At 40.9% G+C, this 19,725-nt stretch overlaps 1 protein-coding gene across 4 annotated transcripts in view; it reads left to right on the top strand.

Annotated features, from left to right (window-relative positions):
* Positions 1–19,725, top strand: part of LOC117400171 (zinc finger protein 804A-like) — a 205,295-nt gene that overhangs the window by 119,812 nt on the left and 65,758 nt on the right. The window contains exons 1-2 of one of the 4 annotated variants that reach the window (XR_009328478.1): positions 880–1,236; positions 18,710–18,788. The exons of 2 other annotated variants lie outside the window; for them this stretch is intronic. Coding sequence is in view for 1 of the 2 variants with exons in the window: in XM_059022487.1 (XP_058878470.1) it covers positions 1,228–1,236 (9 nt within the window). In the remaining variant the exon portion in view is untranslated. Of the gene's footprint in view, positions 1–879; positions 1,237–18,709; positions 18,789–19,725 lie in introns of those variants that run through there. One more of the 4 variants, XM_059022487.1, reaches the window with a different exon arrangement.

Below are 19,725 nucleotides of genomic sequence, written 5' to 3'. Positions count from 1 at the left end.
AAATGCTATTTAAATTCTCCATGGGATTGTGTCTGTCCTTAAATACTCCTTCCCTATGAAATGTCATTTAATTTAAAAATTCAGCAAAAGCTATCAGTGGTGCTGCCATGTTGGCTTCTATAGCAACATTTAAGCCTGGCGAGGGGGAGGCTTAAAAAAATGACTTAGATTTAAGAGCAGGCTCAAATTAAGACTTTTTGTGCAACGGGTCTTATTTATTTTGGGCTTAAATTTTAAGTCTAAGTCCATTAAGTTGTCTTAAAAGCATTTTGTACAACTGGCCCTAGAAGTTTCAGTATAGCTTACAGTGGTCTGTGTCAGTGATTTACTGGGAGCAATATATCAGAACAAATGGAGATCTAAAAAAAAAAGCAAGTTTCTGTGCACTTCTCTTCCTATGTGTGTGGGCCTGTCCACCCGCATGCAGTTTTTGTAAAAAGTACCAAACAAAGAGGGACCTTGCGGGGGCCCCAATTCTGCTGAGGGCCCTACGCTATTGTGTAATTTGCGTATAGGTTAATCCGGCCCTGATCAGGAAGCATAAATCCCATTGTGGTCCACTAGCACATGGTAGAGCCCATCGATGGGCACTATCACTTAAATAGATTTGTTCTGAAAAAATGTTTTACTGTACTAAAACAGACTCACCTAAGACATGAAACAAAACTGACACTTGGCATAGTCACTCAAGCAGCACTCAATCGAAAAATAGGCAGACAGCTGTTAATCGACTAGGTAAGTAATAATCCTTTGATTACAGTAGCTGAAGGCTGTCCTTTAGTGGATTTTACTTGTCACTTTTAATTCTTTTTAATCTTTGTCTGCATTTCATTAGAATAGCTTTATCATCCTGATGGCCCTCTCGTTGGTATTCTTATTTGCTTTTAATGTGTTATCTTTATACCATGTAGGTGAGGATATAAAATATAAGAGTTAAATTGATGTACTCTGACATACCTTCTTTAAAGATGATTACTTTGCCAATCAGGTTTCCTGGTTGTACATGGTACACTGAAGCAGAATGTACAGTTTTTTTTTTTTTATTTCCTTTTCTGCTCTGCACTAGCAAAGCTCTTTCCTATAATCTTCTAGGAAATAATCCACCTAGAAAACACAGCAGACCGTTGGCTAGGCAGTCAGTGCAGTTCTGTAACCAGCTTCTGTTCTGTCCTTCAGCTGTAGATGTGATCGGGTTATAGGCTACAGGCCTGCAGTCATTCCCAACAGATGATACAGGTATCGTCAAATTATTTGCAAATTACATGAACTGTTTATTGATGAACTTTGTGGTTAAATGTTCTGTGTTATAAATTGTAGGTGATTTACTGAATAAATTCTAAAAGGTTATGAAACATTGTATAAGAGATAAAGAGAAAAAAGGATTGCCATGTCTTATGGATCATTTTCAGCTTATTTTCCATTACTGCTTCCACTTTGTAACTAAAAGCCATTTTTATGTCTAAATAAATATATAGTTATACAATGTCATTTACCGGTACTTCAGCTTCGCTTTCAGAAGTTCATGTTTTAGTTAGAATTATGAACTCAATTGGATCAAACAAACTATTATATATGTTTAAACTTGGAAATCCTGATGAAGCATGTTTAAGCATTCAATAACACTATACTGAATATACTGCATATTAAAGTGACCACTGTTAATACGTAGCAGTTTCTATAATTTTAGATAAAAAATAATAATAAAAAATAAATCACTGCCACAGCAGATGTTTGTAATTATAGGGTATTCATGGTTTTGGCTGATAAAATCAATTTTGTTATCTAAAGTAGTAGACACATTTTATTGGATCATGACTACAGACTGACTTTAAATTCAATTTATATGTTTAAAGCTCATTGTTTTCTCTGAAATGCAATGTATAACTTGTTGTGCCATTCAGCAGTCAAATATATCAGACTTGACTTGTATGAAAAACAGGATTATAACTTAACAAACATTGATTTTGGTTCAGCAAATCATTAATGCCATTATTTTCCTTAAAATGTGAATAAAAAAAAACTCTGAATGGAAGTGAAGCAATTTGCAGTTACTAAAGTGAAATATACATTTAGAAATGCCTCAGTTCCATATATTGCAATGCTTATTGTTATGTACTTTTAGATTACACAGTTGAGTAAACGTCATGTATTTTTTATTCTCAAGTATTCTCATGAGTATATATATATTCCTGATCCTACGTGCCGCATACCAAAATTTCCATATGGTCGAGAGCTGCAAGACACGTACTGTAAAACATGAAATGTGTGCAAGCAGGACATTTTAAATACTAGCATTGTTGTGCTTTACAGTAGTGTGGTGGAGTGTCCCATCCCTATGTATATGTGCACTGTTTTATTATTATTTGTATTATTGTTTGCAGCGTGGATAAAAGCCGCCACCATTATCTGTTATTGTTTTTGGATTTTAAAAACCTTGTGAGGATGCGTGACTGATCAGCTACTGCTTATTTAACTAGCTGACAGTCACGCATCCTTACTAAACTCGTGCAGACTATGGCCGAGGGGTATTAATTAATTAACAGCTAGTTAACCCCTCGGCCAGAATATAAAAGCCGGCAGCTATTTGCGCAAGACAGAGTGTGTCATAGAAGAGACATAAGGCTGTGAGAGAATTAAAACAAAACAAAACCAAAACAATTGCTAGACGTGCTGGCTAAAAACCAGCACAATACTTGTTTGTTTGGCCTACGCGCCTTTTTGTTTTGTTGTTTGTTTAACTCTTTTGTTTGTTTTGTTATTATTTAATAAAACACTGACCGCCTTTGCGTTCAGTTTCACCGCCATTCCTTGCCTTTGTTTACTTCCTTGTTTACTTTGCCATGAGCAACATTCCATGTTTGTCATACAAAACTCGCCTGAGTCGTTCAAATCAGCTTCTTGACTGAACACCGAAAGCAGCATCTGCCTTAAGCCTGATCCAGGAGGATATTCAGATGAAAATGTGTTTTCGTGACGTCTGAGTTTGCTCGTCTTGTACAGGCTACAGGGTGTACGATTTGCTGCAGATGAGACACAGAGGTTTACCACTGTTTTCAGTGAAAGCAAACTCTTTCTCCCAGTCTGGTTTAAAGTCTCATACTTTCGTTTATTACTCGTGGAGGGTTTGCTCAATGCCATTGTCTCCACGAAACAAACAAGCACTTCATTTAAAATTATGACATTTACTTTCAACTGCACATCCTGCTTCTAAATACACATGCGCCAGCAAGCAGTGTCGACAACAAGTGATGAAATATCCTTGAGTGAACATCTCATGTTAATTTTTTTAACACTGTAACATTTAAAACACATATTTAATATGCCATATTTGTACAACTACAGTATATAAATACACTTGAAAACGTTTTTTTTTTTTTTTCGCTTATTGGCAACTTTTGGTTAATGACAACTTTTTGCTGTTAATAAGCGGCATCTACTGTGTATATATATTCCTTTAGAGTAATTATGAAATGACTCATGGGTTTGATGGAGGCATGGAAGCTTAATTATAGCTCCTAACTGTAAGCCCTGGAGCCCATTATTCTACCGGATGGAATTCTGCAAAGTAATCAAAAGAGATGCTGCAGTTTATTCAAGTCACATACGTTCAAACAACTTAATTTTTAATTATGTTACATTTATGGACGTGTATATATATATAGTGAGCATCAAAAGAAACTTATCACTTATATTTGGATAAAATGAACTAGATGTGTGCTGATTAACAAATGACATCACGAAGATGCTGCAAAATGATCTGTTGATCTTGGGCAGGTGTTGTGACTCTTGGTCTCCCAGTTCATGGCCTGTCATTGACAGAGATTGTCTGGTTATACCGTCTCGCCAGGTTTGAAATTGCTGGCTGTGGGCACTCAAGACGGCGAGCCACAGTACGCTGCCCTAGTCCAGCCTCCAACATGCCGATTGCATGAAGGCACTGCTCTCTTGACTATTTACGGTATTAGACCAATATCAGGTCTGTTATACGTTTTTGTAACAGGATTTGATCAGCTTTTTTTACAAGAGGATAATGTGTGATGGTTTTATATTACAATAAACCTCAGAGTTACGAACAGCAAACTTACAACTGTCCGGTCAACCGAACACCCCACTTTTAGCTGGAATTAGAATGGGCAAGCAACCATGCCTACAATATAACCAGAATCCAGTGCAAGGTTAACCTACTGAAATGATGAATAACTGGAAAACACAAACATTCTACACTTTCAATTGAAAGAAGCCATTACAAATATTTTAAAAAACTTGACTGTATCATCCTCAGCAATGGCAATACTGTATCCCCAGCAATGGGAATACCGTATTGGGAATTGTCAGCAATATTATTATTATTATTATTATTATTATTATTATTATTATTTATTTATTTATTTATTTATTTATTTATTTTCTTAGCAGACGCCCTTATCCAGGGCGACTTACAATTGTTACAAGATATCACATTATTTTTACATAAAATTACCCATGTATACAGTTGGGTTTTTACTGGAGCAATCTAGGTAAAGTACCTTGCTCAAGGGTACAGCAGCAATGTCCCCCACCTGGGAATGAACCCACAACCCCCTGGTCAAGAGTCCAGAGCCCTAACCACCACTCCACACTGCTGCCCAATATTGAAATAAGGTCACAAAAAAATCCAATAATCTGCATTGGAGGCAAAAGGCTGCAGAGTAGTACAAACCAACATATGCAAAGCTGCTGATGATGATGATTTTGATAAAGCACTCCATAAGTGGCATGTTGGTTTTAGAGAAGGCAAAATTACTGTACCAACAATGTATCTAGACAGAGGTGAGGCAGATGTCAAAGCAACTATGGGCATTTTACTAGGAACATTTCAGTTTTAAGCAAAGCAAGCCAAAGTAGTTTGACTGACTAAACAAGCTGCACAAATGCATTTTGTTTAAAATAAAATAAAAGCATGCACTACGTTAACTTAGTTTTTCCTGGATGTTTAAATCTGTTTTTGTTAGAGTTAACATTTGAATAGTAAGTTAAATGTAGCATTTTCCCACTTATAGTATGATTTTAAAACCTTAACAATATGAGTATTGCATTACTGTGCTGTATCCTTGTATTATTGGCCATATAAATAGCAGGTGTACACATTTATTAAAACCACTGAAAAACTCCATTCCCAAGCTGTTCGTGACTTTGAGGTTCTACTGTATATGTAAAATGCAATAGTTTGAAATGTAGCAAATTATTATTCTAAATATGTTCCAAAAGCAAATCTCCCTATCTCTGAAAAATAAGTTAAAAAATAAACGTTATAAAATAAAAATAAGCTCTTTAAACCTCTTGCTAAAAGAAAAACATAATCAAAAGATATATAAAGGATATGTTTTTCTCCTGTAATATTTAAGCTCTTCAGTGTAGTGAATTAGGTATACCATTTATTTAAATATAAATTCAGTAGTTCGGGACAAACACCAATCACAAAATGTTTTAGTACAAATATTTATTGTAGAGAATGCGGAGTATGCGATTTAACAGAAAAGTATGCTGTATATACACATTCATTTGGCATCAAACCTAACTTGGTTTGAGGGTTCGCTGCCTGGCCAACTGGACGAGGCTGAGACCCCCATTTGATAAAACATAAAAACTGTTATTAAGAAAGGTGGAGATGGGGAGGTGGTGGGTTACGATGAAATCAAAACGCAACTGAGAGATAAGTGAAGAGGGTATTTATAGTGCTAACAATTTAAATTAGCTAATGTGTAAATTGAATGATTCAATTTGGTGATGCGGAGATTGGTGTCTGACCCTCCTCCCGAACTTTAATTATAAATTTCATTTCAGTAGTTCGGGACAAACACCAATCACAAAATGTTTTAGTACAAATATTTATTGTAGAGAATGCGGAGTATGCGATTTAACAGAAAAGTATGCTGTATATACACATTCATTTGGCATCAAACCTAACTTGGTTTGAGGGTTCGCTGCCTGGCCAACTGGACGAGGCTGAGACCCCCAAAAAGAACAAGCCGGTCTCAATGCCACAATTAGAATTGAATATAGCCCACTTGAAGGTTTAGCCAACCTTTAACAAATGATCATCAGCATGCAGGAGAGGAAAACAAAACCCATTTTTGGGAAATAAACCTCTGGGAATCCATGGCTGATTCGATTGCCCTTCCTCCAGGCAGGCTACTAACACTTAAGAGCACATTTCTGTAAAAGCATTTTTTAGGCTCCATAATATTTGTTATAATGTAAACTTGGTAAGCACTGGAGGATCAACAACCTAACCGTTTGATAAGAGAGTCTGGAACTCAGTGGAAAAAAGCTGCTACGATTCTGAAGGAAGGACCGGAAAACTGCTGAAAAGGTGAAAAGGTGAAAGAACAAATGTTGGGTGACGATTGTTCAGTTTTCGTTAATAAACAGCGGGCCTGAGGGTGATGCGCCCTGAGAAAGATGGAGATGGACAAGAGAGAAAGGGGTCATATGGGCCAACATGGGAGTTTAATTTATAAACAAATTGAAAAGCTTTCTCTAATCTTCCTGGTCTGTTTTACTTCTTTTGAGCAGGAAGGAAAGGGTATCAGATGAGGGGATTGCTAGGTCAGAGATTAAGGGGTGAATCTGGGGGTTGAATTTGAGAGCGATGTAGACTCCCAGCACCTATGGGAACCCAAGAAGGCTAAGAGAAAGAGCTGTAAGGTTTTATCTAAAACAGGCAGGAGTAGCTGGAGCAGATGAGAGGCACCAAGAGAGTACGTTGATGGCAATAGGTAGGCAAGCAGGAGGAGAAAGAGATTCTGATAGTTGAAGCCCTTTCAGGATTAGTGAAATTTGTGAATTGCAGAGTGTAGAGCTGGGACACCGAAATTGAGTTGAGTTTGTAGAAAAACTTGATGCCGGAAATTCAAATCTTATAGCTCTGTTCTTAAGGGACATAAAATAGGATGACGCTACGGGCACTGAAAATGATGGAAAGGAATGTTGAATGCAAAGTGAAATTTTAAAGCAATTCCAGGATGACCAGTACATTTGCAGTGAGCGGGGAGTGATGCTGAGAAGAGTTGTTTCTTGAGCCTGCAGAAATCAGGGAATGTAGCAGGTGGCTCACATGAATGTCAGGTCTGAAAAATGAGGAATCTGAGTTTGCAGGAGGTCATCTTCAGAAGCCAATGCTCTGAATCTCTGCGTTTGGAAACAAGAAAGAGAATCGATTATATTCATGTGGCCGAGAATGTGTTGAGCTCTGAAAATGAACTGATGAGTAACAGATAAACAGGTAATCCTTCTGAATATTCTCATTATATGGTGGGAGAATGAACGATCTTGTTAAAGATTTAGACTGTAGGTGAATTATGTAAGTGGAGAAGAATGGATTTTGAGCCCAGGAAGACCCCCAAAAGGAGTGTGGCTACAGCAAATGGACACATTTTGCGCAATGACGAGGAGTGATCGGTTATAGGAATAATGCTGAATTCGTTGGGCCATGGAGCAGAAAACCAAACCATTTTCCCTTGTAGAATCCTCCAAAGCCAAGAGAGGGAGCTGCATCTTTGAACGGCTGAATGTCTTTGTGCAGCAGGAGACAGTTGTCGTAAAAGAAAGTACTGCCATTCCTTTCTTTTAGTAGGAGCTCCCACAGGCGGAGTTCCTTGCGAAAAAAAGGAACCAAACCATGAGTATGACATCATTGAGGGAATCGACAGAAAGGATCAAAAAGAGAGAAGGTAGGAGATAAAAGCTCTGCCTCGAGGATTTATCCTCATTGCGTGCAAATTGCAAAGCATATGACATGGTTTATTTAAATTTCCAGAAAGCTTTTGACAAAGTCCCACATAAAAGATTAATTTCTCATATTGAACGCAGTAGGGATTCGATGAAATGCATGCACGTGGATTAGGGAGTAGTTAACATGTAGAAAACAGAAGGCCTCCAGAGTATGCAGTATTGCGGCCCTGACTGATATTCAAAAAAATGGGAACGGTTTTGAAAGTGTTTGAATAAACTGCAGATAAGCTGAAAGAAGAAAAGCATCTCACAGAGAAGAGACCACTATGGGGTCATGCTGGACACCCATGGCGGCCAGGGAGGTCACTGCAGGGGCCTGCTGAATGCCTGCAGTGAGGGGAGGGTAACCTAAAGGTTACATTTGGAAGACCGCGGAGGTAAGGAATAGAAGGGGCTGTGGGGCCCTGTTGAAGCTCACAGCTGGTAGAAAACCATTTGACAGAGAAGGGAGCACTATGGGGGCCTGCTGGACGCCCATAGTGGCCAGCGAGGTCACTGCAGGGGCCTGCAGTGAGGAGAGGTAACCTGAAAGGTTATATTTGGAGGTGAAGGGAGCACTATGGGGGCCTGCTGGACGCCCATAGTGGCCAGCGAGGTCACTGCAGGGGCCTGCAGTGATGGAGGGTGGGGAACGCGGGAGCAGCCGCTCCCAACTGTAATTACTGATAAGAGGAGACATCAAAATGGAGCAAGGTAACCAGTGGTGTACTACAGGGATCAGTATTAGGTCCTCTGCTATTCCTAATCTACATAATGATTTAGATTATGGCATAGTAAGCAGACTTGATAAATTTGCACACGACACAAAAATAGGAGGAGTGGCAAACACTGTTGCAGCAGCGAAGGTCATTCAAAATGATCTAGACAGCATTCAGAACTGGGCAGACACATGGCAAATGACATTTAATCGAGAAGTGTAAAGTACTGCACACAGGCAAGAAAAATGTGCGTTATAAATATCATATGGAAGATACTGAAATTGAAGGAATCTTTGAAAAAGACCTAGGAGTTTATGTTGACTCAGATATGTCTTCACCTAGACAATGTGGGGAAGCTGTAAAAGGCCAACAAGATGCTCGGATATATTGTGAAAAGTTTTGAATTTAAAATCAAGGGAAGTAATGTTAAAAATGTACAAAGCATTAGTAAGACCTCACCTAGAATATTGTGTTCAGTTCTGGACACTTCATTAAAAAAAAAAAAGGATATTGCTGCTCCAGAAAAAGTGCAAAGAACAGCGACCAGAATTGTCCCGGATTTAAAAGGCATGTCGTATGCAGACAGGCCAAAAGAAATGAAGCTATTCAGACTTGAACAAAGACTACGCGGTGATCTGATTCAAGCATTCAAAATCCTAAAAGGTATTGACAAAGTCAACCCAGGAGACTTTTTGAACCAGGACCAGGGGTCACAAATGGAAATTAGACAAAGGGGCATTCAGAACAGAAAATAGGAGGCACTTTTTTTTTTTTTTTTTTTTTTTTTTTTTTACACAGAGAATTGTGAGGGTATGGAACCAACTCCCCAGTAATGTTGTTGAAGCCAACACCCTGGGATCCTTCAAGAAGCTTCTTGATGATACTCCGAGATCAATAAGCTACTAACAACCAAACGAGCAAGATGGGCTGAATGGCCTCCTCTTGTTTGCAAATCTTCCCATGCTCCCATGTAGTTTAAATGGCCTAGGAGGGACAGAAGATTGCGTTTAGTAGGGGGGGGGGGACCGGACCGGACAGAAAAGTGGAAATATAAAAAATACAATCCCCTGAGGACAGGCTCAATGGGCATGATTTTAAATGTGTTTGATATATTGGCTTTAGCCAGTCATGCGTTTTTCCCAGCAATTTTGATTAAGAATATGGCGTGGTCGATTTGCATATTGCAGGGAGCAATCTTCATGAGGGACTGTTGATGCTGGGTGTGGTGGAGTTACGGTGAGCGGAAATGAAGGAAGTTACAGGCGGAATAGCACAGGTTCCTTCAATGAAGTTATTACAAATCTGGCAAAACAATCTCTGGATACAAATGCTCAAAACTGCCGATGAGCAAAAAGAAAAGCATTTCACAGAGAAAGAATCACTATGAGGGCCTGCTGGACGCCCATAGTGGCCAAAGATGTCACTGCAGGGGCCTGCTGGACGCCTGCAGTGAGGGAAGGGAACCAGAAAGGTTATAGTTAGAGATGAAGGGAGCACTATGGTGGCCTGCTGGACGCCCATAGTGGCCAAAGAGATCACTGCAGGGGCCTGCTGGACGCCTGCAGTGAGGGAAGGGAACCAGAAAGGTTATAGTTGGAGGTGAAGGGAGCACTATGGGGGCCTGCTGGACGCCCATAGTGGCCAAAGAGGTCGTTGCAGGGGCCTGCTGGACGCCTGCAGTGAGGGAAGGGAACCAGAAAGGTTATATTTGGAGGTGAAGGGAGCACTATGGGGGCCTGCTGGACGCCCATAGTGGCCAAAGAGATCACTGCAGGGGCCTGCTGGACGCCTGCAGTGATGAGGGGGTGTAACCAGAAAGGTTACAGATGCATATTATACAACAGTGGAGGGTGTCAAAACCCCAGGACAGATCGCGGGAGCAGCCGCTCCTAACTGTAAAAACAAATCTCTGGAAACAAATGCTCAAAACTGCTGAAGCGCAGAAAGAAAAGCATTTCACATAGAAAGGATCACTATGAGGGCCTGCTGGACGCCCATAGTGGCCAAAGAGGTCACTGCAGGGGCCTGCTGGACGCCTGCAGTGAGGGGAGGTAACCTGAAAGGTTATAGTTGGAGCCAGAATGCTCAGGAACTGCTAAATGAGCCTTTGATTGACAGGTGCGATGGTCCTGCTTTCGGATTTTTCCGGTAGTAGAAGCGCTTCGTGGAGATGCAGTCGGTGCGGGCGAGGTGTTTCAAGTCCGCTTATAATACGCGGAAATTGGGCTAGCTTCTTGAGTCGTGGGTTGGAATTTGTAAAAACACCCATACTGACATGGGTTGGGCTTGTTTTGTCGTGATACTTGGCAACACTGGGTAAAGCAACGATCAGTGCTGACGTCATAGCGCCTGCGACGGGAAGGATGAAATAAAGTAAACTAATTCTCCTTACGTGCTGTAGATTTGAATGGGATGTTGTTGCTACGAAGATAAAGCTGGAGCCGGGAGATCGTCCAGTCTCTGATGTAAGGAGTTGCGGAGGAACGAGTGGCCAGGCGGGAGCCACAGCAGACAGGAGAAGCAGACATCTGGGCAGAGAAGTTTGGAGTGGTAATACCGCCGACCGAAGTTGTGGTGGAGTTGGCCCGGGAAGGGCTGGTTGAACTGGTTGCGTGGATCTCGGCTCCGGGGAAACAGCAAACAGATCATCATACGTCGAAACGGAATAATCCAGAATGCAGCCCATGATGCGTGCATGTACGATGAAATCAAAACGCAACTGAGAGATAAGTGAAGAGGGTATTTATAGTGCTAACAATTTAAATTAGCTAATGTGTAAATTGAATGATTCAATTTGGTGATGCGGAGATTGGTGTCTGACCCTCCTCCCGAACTTTAATTATAAATTTCATTTATTATTATTATTATTATTATTATTATTATTATTATTATTCTTTATTTCTTATCAGACGCCCTTATCCAGGGCGACTTACAAGCAAATACATTTCAAGTGTTACAATACAAGTAATACAATAAGAGCAAGAAATACAATAACTTTTGTTCAAGCAAAGTACAAGTGTGACAAAAAACAATTCAATAATACAGCAGATAATAGTGATAGTTACATCAGGATATGATTAAATAGTGATAGTTACATCAGGATATGATTAAATACAAAATACTACAGGTTAAACACTTGGCAGATTACAGTATTCTGAAGTACAGGATTAAATGCAGTAAAATAGGGGGCAGATAAGAGCAAAATAAAGCACATTTAAATGAAGGGTGATAGTGTCCCAGGATACAAACAGAGGAATTCTACAGGTGCTGTTTGAAGAGGTCTTGAAATTAGTCTCTATGCGTCCTGTTTAAGAACGTCCAAATGTTAAAAACTGAGACATACCATATTTAAGTTCCGATTCCCTGAGACAATAACCAACTGTGGCAAAGTGGTTGATTGTGTACAGGTGCAGGAGTGATGCAGCGCTCAATGAACAGACAGAGATTTGTAATCCAGTTAGAAAAGTACTTTTATTTATACAATCCAGGTCTGGTGGCCACATAATAATCCCCGACAATACACAGCAATGAGTAGTGCACGGGGTAAATAAAAACGGGTTTGCAGACCCAAATAATGAATACAAGTATCCCTCCCACAGTGTAGAAACATGGTCACCAGTCCTGGGTGCGTGCTGTAGTGCTCATGGTGGGTGATACAGTTTATTGTGTGACAATAGTGCAGTGCTGTTCCGGGTTTTGTGCTGGCCCTTGGCGTCAGCTCCGAAACGTGTTAGCCGTCTATTAATATACAACACACAACAATTATAGACAAGACAAAACAAACACTCACGATACATTTTCACAATACTGCACGGGTCCTTCCGGGTTATTTCTTGTAACCAAAGCGAAGGAACAGATTGCGATTCTCCGTCCCCTTTTATGCTGTCACACATGACCCCTTTGAAAATGAGTGCAACCGCCTCTCCAATCTGCAGCTGCCACTTCGTATCCCTTCCAGGTCAATGCATTATTGCAACGGAGTCCCGCCCCCTTTCTAGCTGGCTGACTTCCCTTGAACCCTGAGAAAGAACTGTCAGGCCAGGGAATTCTGTTCTCGCTGCTTAGTGCCCTCACAGGTCAGGAGGGAGATTTACAACCAAGAATCATTGTATTTCTGTCACATATCCCACCGCCCAGAGTGGAGCCGAAGGAACACTCGGCTGAATCTCTTTCCCATTACCCCCCCTCCCGGGAAAAATAACAAGCATTTTATGGTCTTTCCCCGCACGGTGTACTATGTGGTACATGAAGGGTTGCAACGCCAGATACCACTGAGTTATCCGGGCATAGCTATCCTTCATTTTGCTTAACCACTTGTGGGGCGTGGTCTGTGACAAGATCAAATGAATGTCCCAGCAGGTAATTTCGTAAAGAGTGAGTAGCCCATTTAATTGTCAAACACTCCTTTTCAACTATGGAGTAGTTGCGCTCCCAAAGTAGCATCTTTTTACTGAGATACTGTGTTCTACTCCGTCTAACTTCTGGGACAAGACAGCACCCAAACCCACATCAGACGGATAGGTGTAGAGGATGAATCTCTTGGTGAAATCAAGTGTGATAAGGATGGGGGCCTGGCAAAGTTTATGCTTAATAGTATCAAACGCCCCCTGACACTCAGCTGACCACTTCATTAAATTTGGTGCACTCTTTTTGGTGAGGTCTACTAAAGGGTTAACCACTGTGGCATACTCTGGGATAAAGCAGCGGTAATAACTGGCTAATCCCAGTACTGACCTCACCTGAGCCTTGGTTCTGGGGATTGCCGCATCGACCATAGCCTGGACTTTGGTGACAATGGGTCTCACCCTTCCATTTCCCATTAAAAATCCCAAATATTGAGTTTCTGTCTTGGCAAACGCACATTTTCTAAAGTTAAAGCTGTCAAGTTAAACCCTTAGAGACTGAAGGACGGTTGTAACCCTAGCCAAATGCTCTCGCCAGGTGGAGCTGTAAATCACCACATCATCAATATACACTGCTGCATATTCATGATGTGGGCATAAAACCTGGTCCATCAGTCTCTGAAAGGCAGCAGGCGCACCATGTAGCCCAAACAGCATGGTTTTAAAGTGGGACAGCCCTTCTGGTGTTGAAAATGCAGTTTTCTCTCTAGAACTGGGGGTTAAGGGGATCTGGACAGTATCCATTTGTCAGGTCTAGTCGAGATAAACCTTGCCTTTCCCAGTCTATCTAGAAGTTCAGCTGAACTTGGCAATAGTGTTTACCTTGCGGAAGTCCGCACAGAAGCGATTGGTCTTTCTTGGCCACTATGACAGTTGGACTGCACCACTCGCTCCTGGAAGGTTCAATCACCCCAAGTTCGAACATGTCCTGTCTCGTACTGTGACACTTGAGGGAAAGACAATGTCATATTCAACCAAGTTAGTCCTGCCGGGCACGTCAGAAAAAAAATCTCCTCAATAAGCTGACACAGCTCCCATTGCTGATCTGGAACCAATTGTTCCCCCATTGAAATTATTTTAGTGCTAGCAGTCTCTGGACAGGGGCTATAAATAAGACCTCCCTTGCCTGCCAGGGCTTTAATAAATTTACATGATAAATTTCACGTTCAATTTGGTGATCAGGTTGTCTAATTTCATAATTCACATTTCCTATAGTCCGAATCACTTCATATGGCCCCTGCCATTTAGCACATAATTTTGATTCTGAGGAGGGAAGCAGCAGCATTACCTTGTCTCCTGGTCGAAAGGTTCGAATTCTTAAATTTTTATTGTAATGCTGCTGTTGCTGGTGCTGAGCCAATTTGAGGTTGTCCCGGGCCAAATGACTGACCAAATCCAGGCGATCTCTCAGTAGGAACACATGCTTCACTACATTTTTGGACGAGCCTTTGTGCTCCTCCCACCCCTGTCTCAACAGATCAAGAATGCCGCGAGGCTGTCGGCCGTACAAGAGCTTGAAGGGGGAGAACCCTGTCGAACTCTGCGGCATCCCTCTCACTGCAAAAAGGAGGTAGGGAAGAAGCTATGCCCAATATTTTTGTTCTTGTGTTACAAAACATCTCAGCATCTGCTTCAAGTTCTGATTAAATTGTTCCACCAAACCCTCCGTCTCTGGATTTTTTTTTTTTTTTAGCAGACGTCTTTATTCAAGGCGACTTACAGAGACTAGGGTGTGTGAACTATGCATCAGCTGCAGAGTCACTTAAAATTACGTCTCACCTAACGGAGCACAAGGAGGTTAAGTGACTTGCTCAGGGTCACAGAATGAGTCAGTGGCTGAGGTGGGATTTGAACGAGGGACCTCCTGGTTACAAGCTCTTTTCTTTAACCACTGGACCACACATCCTCTGATAATGATAAACAGATGTCGTGATGGGACGTATTTTTTATATTTTATATACCTGCTGTAACGTGTTAGACAAAAAATTGGTTCCATGATCAGTCAAAATCTCCTTGGGGATCGCTACTCTAGCCATAATCTGCACTAACTCTGTGGCTATTGCAGCAGCGCTAGTGGACCGCAATGAAACTGCCTCCGGGTATCACGTTGCATAAACTACCACTACTAATATATGCATATTCTCGGAGTCAGAAGGTAGCAGAGGGCCCACTATGTCCATTGCAATGCGTTCAAAGGGGGTGGAAATGATCGGCAGTGGAACCAAAGGGGCGGGGCGCACTTGACCCGGCGCTACTCGCTGGCAGTCTGGGTATGTGGCTACATATTTCGACACATCAGTATGAAGTCCTATTATTATTATTATTTATTTCTTAGCAGACGCCCTTATCCAGGGCGACTTACAATTGTTACAAGATATCACATTATACATTATTTCACATTATACAGATATCACATAATTTTTACATACAATTACCCATTTATACAGTTGGGTTTTTACTGGAGCAATCTAGGTAAAGTACCTTGCTCAAGGGTACAACAGCAGTGTCCTCCACTGGGGATTGAACCCACAACCCTCCGGTCAAGAGTCCAGAGCCCTAACCACTACTCCACACTACTACCCAATAGAATCAAGTCAATATCCATTCTCTTGTCTTGTCAGCTCCGAGGTGCTCCACAAAAGGGATATCATACGCCAGCCTCATGACCTCGGTCCGACAACACGGGGTGAAACAATAATTGTGTTACGTTTTATTGGTAGTACTGATAAGTACACTTTTAGTATGGGGTATGCCGCCGTGTCTCCATGGATACAGGACATGGCCACCTGACCTTGTGGCCGCAACAACACTCTGCCCAAGAGAGCTGTTCTAATCAAGGTCTGCTCACACCCTGTGTCCACTGTCCTGTTGCTGGTATGGCAACAGGGCAGGGGCAGCACCTCTACCACAGCTGGGGGCCAACCTTGGTCTCCATGAAGGGGAGGCAAGGGGGCCCATTGGGGTCGACGTCAAGGAGGTCTGGGTCCTGGGACTGATGGTGGTGGTGGTGGTGGTGGAGGAGGAGAGAGAGGAGGGGCTCGACTGCTCCAAAGGGTGGGAACCGACAGTATCACTGTCCGGGCGGAGACTAGGGAGTCCTCGAATCCTTGGCCAGTTTCACGGCGTCCTCCTGGGTGTTGGGGTTATGGCGCCAGCTTGACCAGGTCATAACTGGTGGTGTTGAGGTCGCTCATAGCCTGGTATGCTGCCTGAGCCTCACCGATCAGGCAGGGTCTCAGCTGGCTCTCCCAGAACTTCCGTGGCCATGACCTGGTGGTGGCCAGCCACTCAAACGCTACCAGGTATGCCTCTGGGTCATCCTCCGCCAACATCTTTATCACCCGAGCCTTCGGTGCTGATATCGTTGGTGTTCCTGTAGGGGCTGGTGCTGTGGAAAGTGCCAGCCCTACCTGTTCAATGAGTGCAGTGAAGCGCTCTTCCCTCCTTCTCTCCTCTGTCTCCCATCTGCTGTCCAGCGCCTCCATATCCCATGTCTAACACGAGGTGTTGCAAAGTGGTTGATTGTGTACAGGTGCAGGAGTGATGCAGTGCGCAATGAACAGACAATGAAGAGATTTGTAGTCCAGTTAGAAAAGCATTCAGAATTGCCGACCTGCAGACAAGGGGGCATGTCGCTCACATTCCTGATGCCAGCGTGGTTATTTTCACCTGCTGGAGGTTCAAAACAGTTTGGAATCGAGCCTCAAACAACTTATTCTTCCTCCCCACAATTTCTTTCATTACACATCACACTCCCGCTGACCTTATTGTAATACAGACTACTCAAAATGTCAGAGAAATTCGTAATGGTCGCTTTCACAGTCTGAAGCCATGTATATCTCTCCTCTGTTCCTGGTATATGTTCCCCTAGTGACATCACGCCAACTTCGGTTTGTTGTCGGTATTTTCCAGAATTATTGATAGATTTATGTCTCTCAGTGCCATAAAATTAACTCAGAAATGGGGCAATGTTCACATTCTGTGCATTTACGAGGCAACTCCTTTGAGTTGCACATTTCAACAAACAAAATACATTTCTTACACACTCCTAAACAGGAAGTAATCTTCTGTTCCTAGAACAGTTGATCAACTTAACTTGATAGCATTTGCTTCAGTTACTTTCTCGAGTCATAAAGTATTTAATATTAGATATGTTGAATATTTATCGATTTCCATATAAAGAAGTCAATCTGTGTTGATGAACACTGCAGCTCTTTGGATCTGAAGTCCCAATGAAAGAAGATGGTACTTTGCTTGAAGTACGCAATGTTGCGTAGGCTCGCAATAAACAAATAGTCCTTTTCAAATGGAGAGCAGCTTGTTGATCTCCAAGTCTTGCAGCATTATAGTTGTTGGCAGTTTCCCAGCTGGAAATAGTTCTGTTGATCAGACTGCTGATGCTCTGTATACAGCAGCATTGAACCTATGTGTGACTAATAAGATCTTGAGCCAATTCAGTCTAAATCAGTAACTGGATTACTGAGACATGTTGATACTCCATATACCTCTCTCCCTATGAAACTGTACACTATTGGAATTGAAAATATGCATTGTCAAAGTCCTAACTTGATACAATCCAATTGATTAAATAAGATTGATATCAACATATGTCCTTGTGACAAAACAGTGGACGGAGCATCAATGTGATATACTGTACAGTACAGAACCTCAACTCTTTTTGAGATTAAAGGTTTTGGCACGGCTGCATTTCAGTAACAGCAATATCGTGAGGTTGAATTAGTTTTCAGTGCTTGTAACAGGGCGAGCAGCCCTGTACATTGTTTATTTATTTTTAGATCGGGGTCTCCCCCTCCGCCCCTGTGCAGATTGTTTTGTATTGTTTATTTATGTGAATACTTGTGTTTCCGAAGAGATTCCCTAAACACTGTACTGTACTGTCTTTTGATTCTGTGCATCCAAAGACCTGTAATTAAAAGTTTTAAGAATTAGGCTTACCGTTTGGTATTCTGTCCTAAACCAGCAGTGTGTCAGTCCCAAACTTTTGTGACATACATTATATAAAGGATAAACAGGAAAAACTGAATTTGTTAATCAGTTTATTCTACATTTTGTTGTAACTGTGGCACCATTCAGTAGAACAAAATTGTCGAGGGGTTCTTGGGCTGAAAACACCAGACAGAAGAAGTTTTAAAAAGGTTTTTACCCAAATTGCAGTGTACATGGTATGGCAACTAACTTCATACTGCATAATGTACGGTACTTTTTTTAAATTTCTATACCTTTAATTTCAAAAGCATAGGAAAGCTCAAGCTCTCCTGTGGAGGTCAAGGGCAAGCTTCAGTCAATGCCTATGAAATGGCAAGGAAATGTCCTTTCTATCAATAGCCATTTCCTTTTATGAGTTTCCAGTGTGTTTAAGTAATCAATCGCTTCCAACACTGTTACAAAAGAGCTGCTATGAACACCACTTGAATGAAGAAGGGGTAGGGGTTAATTTGTGCCGGTACCTTTTTGTCTGACAGACGAGAATTATACCATCTGAAAATTAACAGTTTACGGTATACCAAAAACAGCAATTAAAAATTAAGTTAATGTTTTAAATGACTGACTCTGGCTAGCTTTCAATTACATGTAAGCAAATATTTTCAAACTGTCAAATTATATGTCAGTAATGTATATGTATATTAAACATTAGCTGGCATTATGAAACATGTGCAGTACATACTTTGTATTACTCATAGGTATAATGTTCACAGGACATTGCCCCCTCACTTTTCCAATGTTGGGGAAATGCCCCCCTCACATTGCAATGCCCCCCTCACATTGCAGCAATACTAAAACTTATTTCTCAGAAATGTTTTGTATAACCACTAGGACCCAGCGGAAACGCCAATCAACTGAGGCAATGCATTATGGGTGATCTCAAGCAGAGAGGAGAAAACAGAGTCCGGTGGTAAAGAATTGTTTCTACATGGTTTTTTTTTTTTTTTTTTTTTTTTTTCCTGTTCAATGTGAAATTTTTCAATTGTGATACCATTTCCGATGTCTATGTTCTCAATATTATAACAATATTTTCTATTTGAAAATATTGGCATCTTATTGTGATCTTATTATCGTAGAGTGGCTGTGACAATCAGAATGAACTTAATGTTTTTTTTTTTATTTTATTACTATATGTAGAAACTGACCCCCCACTTTTGAAACCAAAGTTACGCCACTGGTATTACTTGTAATTAGCTTTCAATACAATTTCATATGACTAGTAAACATTTCGTGATTAATCAATTAATAGATTAGATGATTAATCGGTCAATAGAAAATGTCAATACTCATACTTTGACGGTTGTTGTTTCGTTTATTTAAATAACATAATGGCAGCTTGTTTTTGGTGTTTGATAGAGTAAATCCAGATTATCTTGTGTGTTGTTTTTCAAAAATGGACACATTCTTTTTTTAAAAATAAATAAATAAATAAATAAACAAGGAAGAAAACTCAAAAGAGTCTACAGAGAGTGCAAAGCAACAGAAAGTTATACCAAGTCTCTGAAAAAAAATACTTGTAATAGTTTTATCTGTAGATGAATGTTTTTGATATTGTAAACATTTTAAATAGCACACATAATCATGCTGAGATAGGAAGTAATGTTATAAATATTTACAGTCTATTTTGGATTATTTATCTGTGCACCCAAAGACTTCCAATTATAAGTTATATTTATAAGAATTACTGTTTGGTATGCTGTCCTAAACCAGCAGTTGTCAGTCCCAAACTGTTGGAACATAAATTGTATACTAAATAAACTGGAAAAAATACATTTGTTAATCAGATTATTCTGCCTTTTGTTGCAACTGTGGTGGTACATGCACATTGTAAAGGGGTACTTGAGCTG

The sequence above is a fragment of the Acipenser ruthenus genome, chromosome 4 (assembly GCF_902713425.1).
Source record: "Acipenser ruthenus chromosome 4, fAciRut3.2 maternal haplotype, whole genome shotgun sequence".
Classification (NCBI taxonomy): Eukaryota; Metazoa; Chordata; class Actinopteri; order Acipenseriformes; family Acipenseridae; genus Acipenser; species Acipenser ruthenus.
The sequence above is the reverse complement of the archived record's forward strand: the minus strand, read 5'-3'. Positions and strand labels throughout refer to the sequence as shown.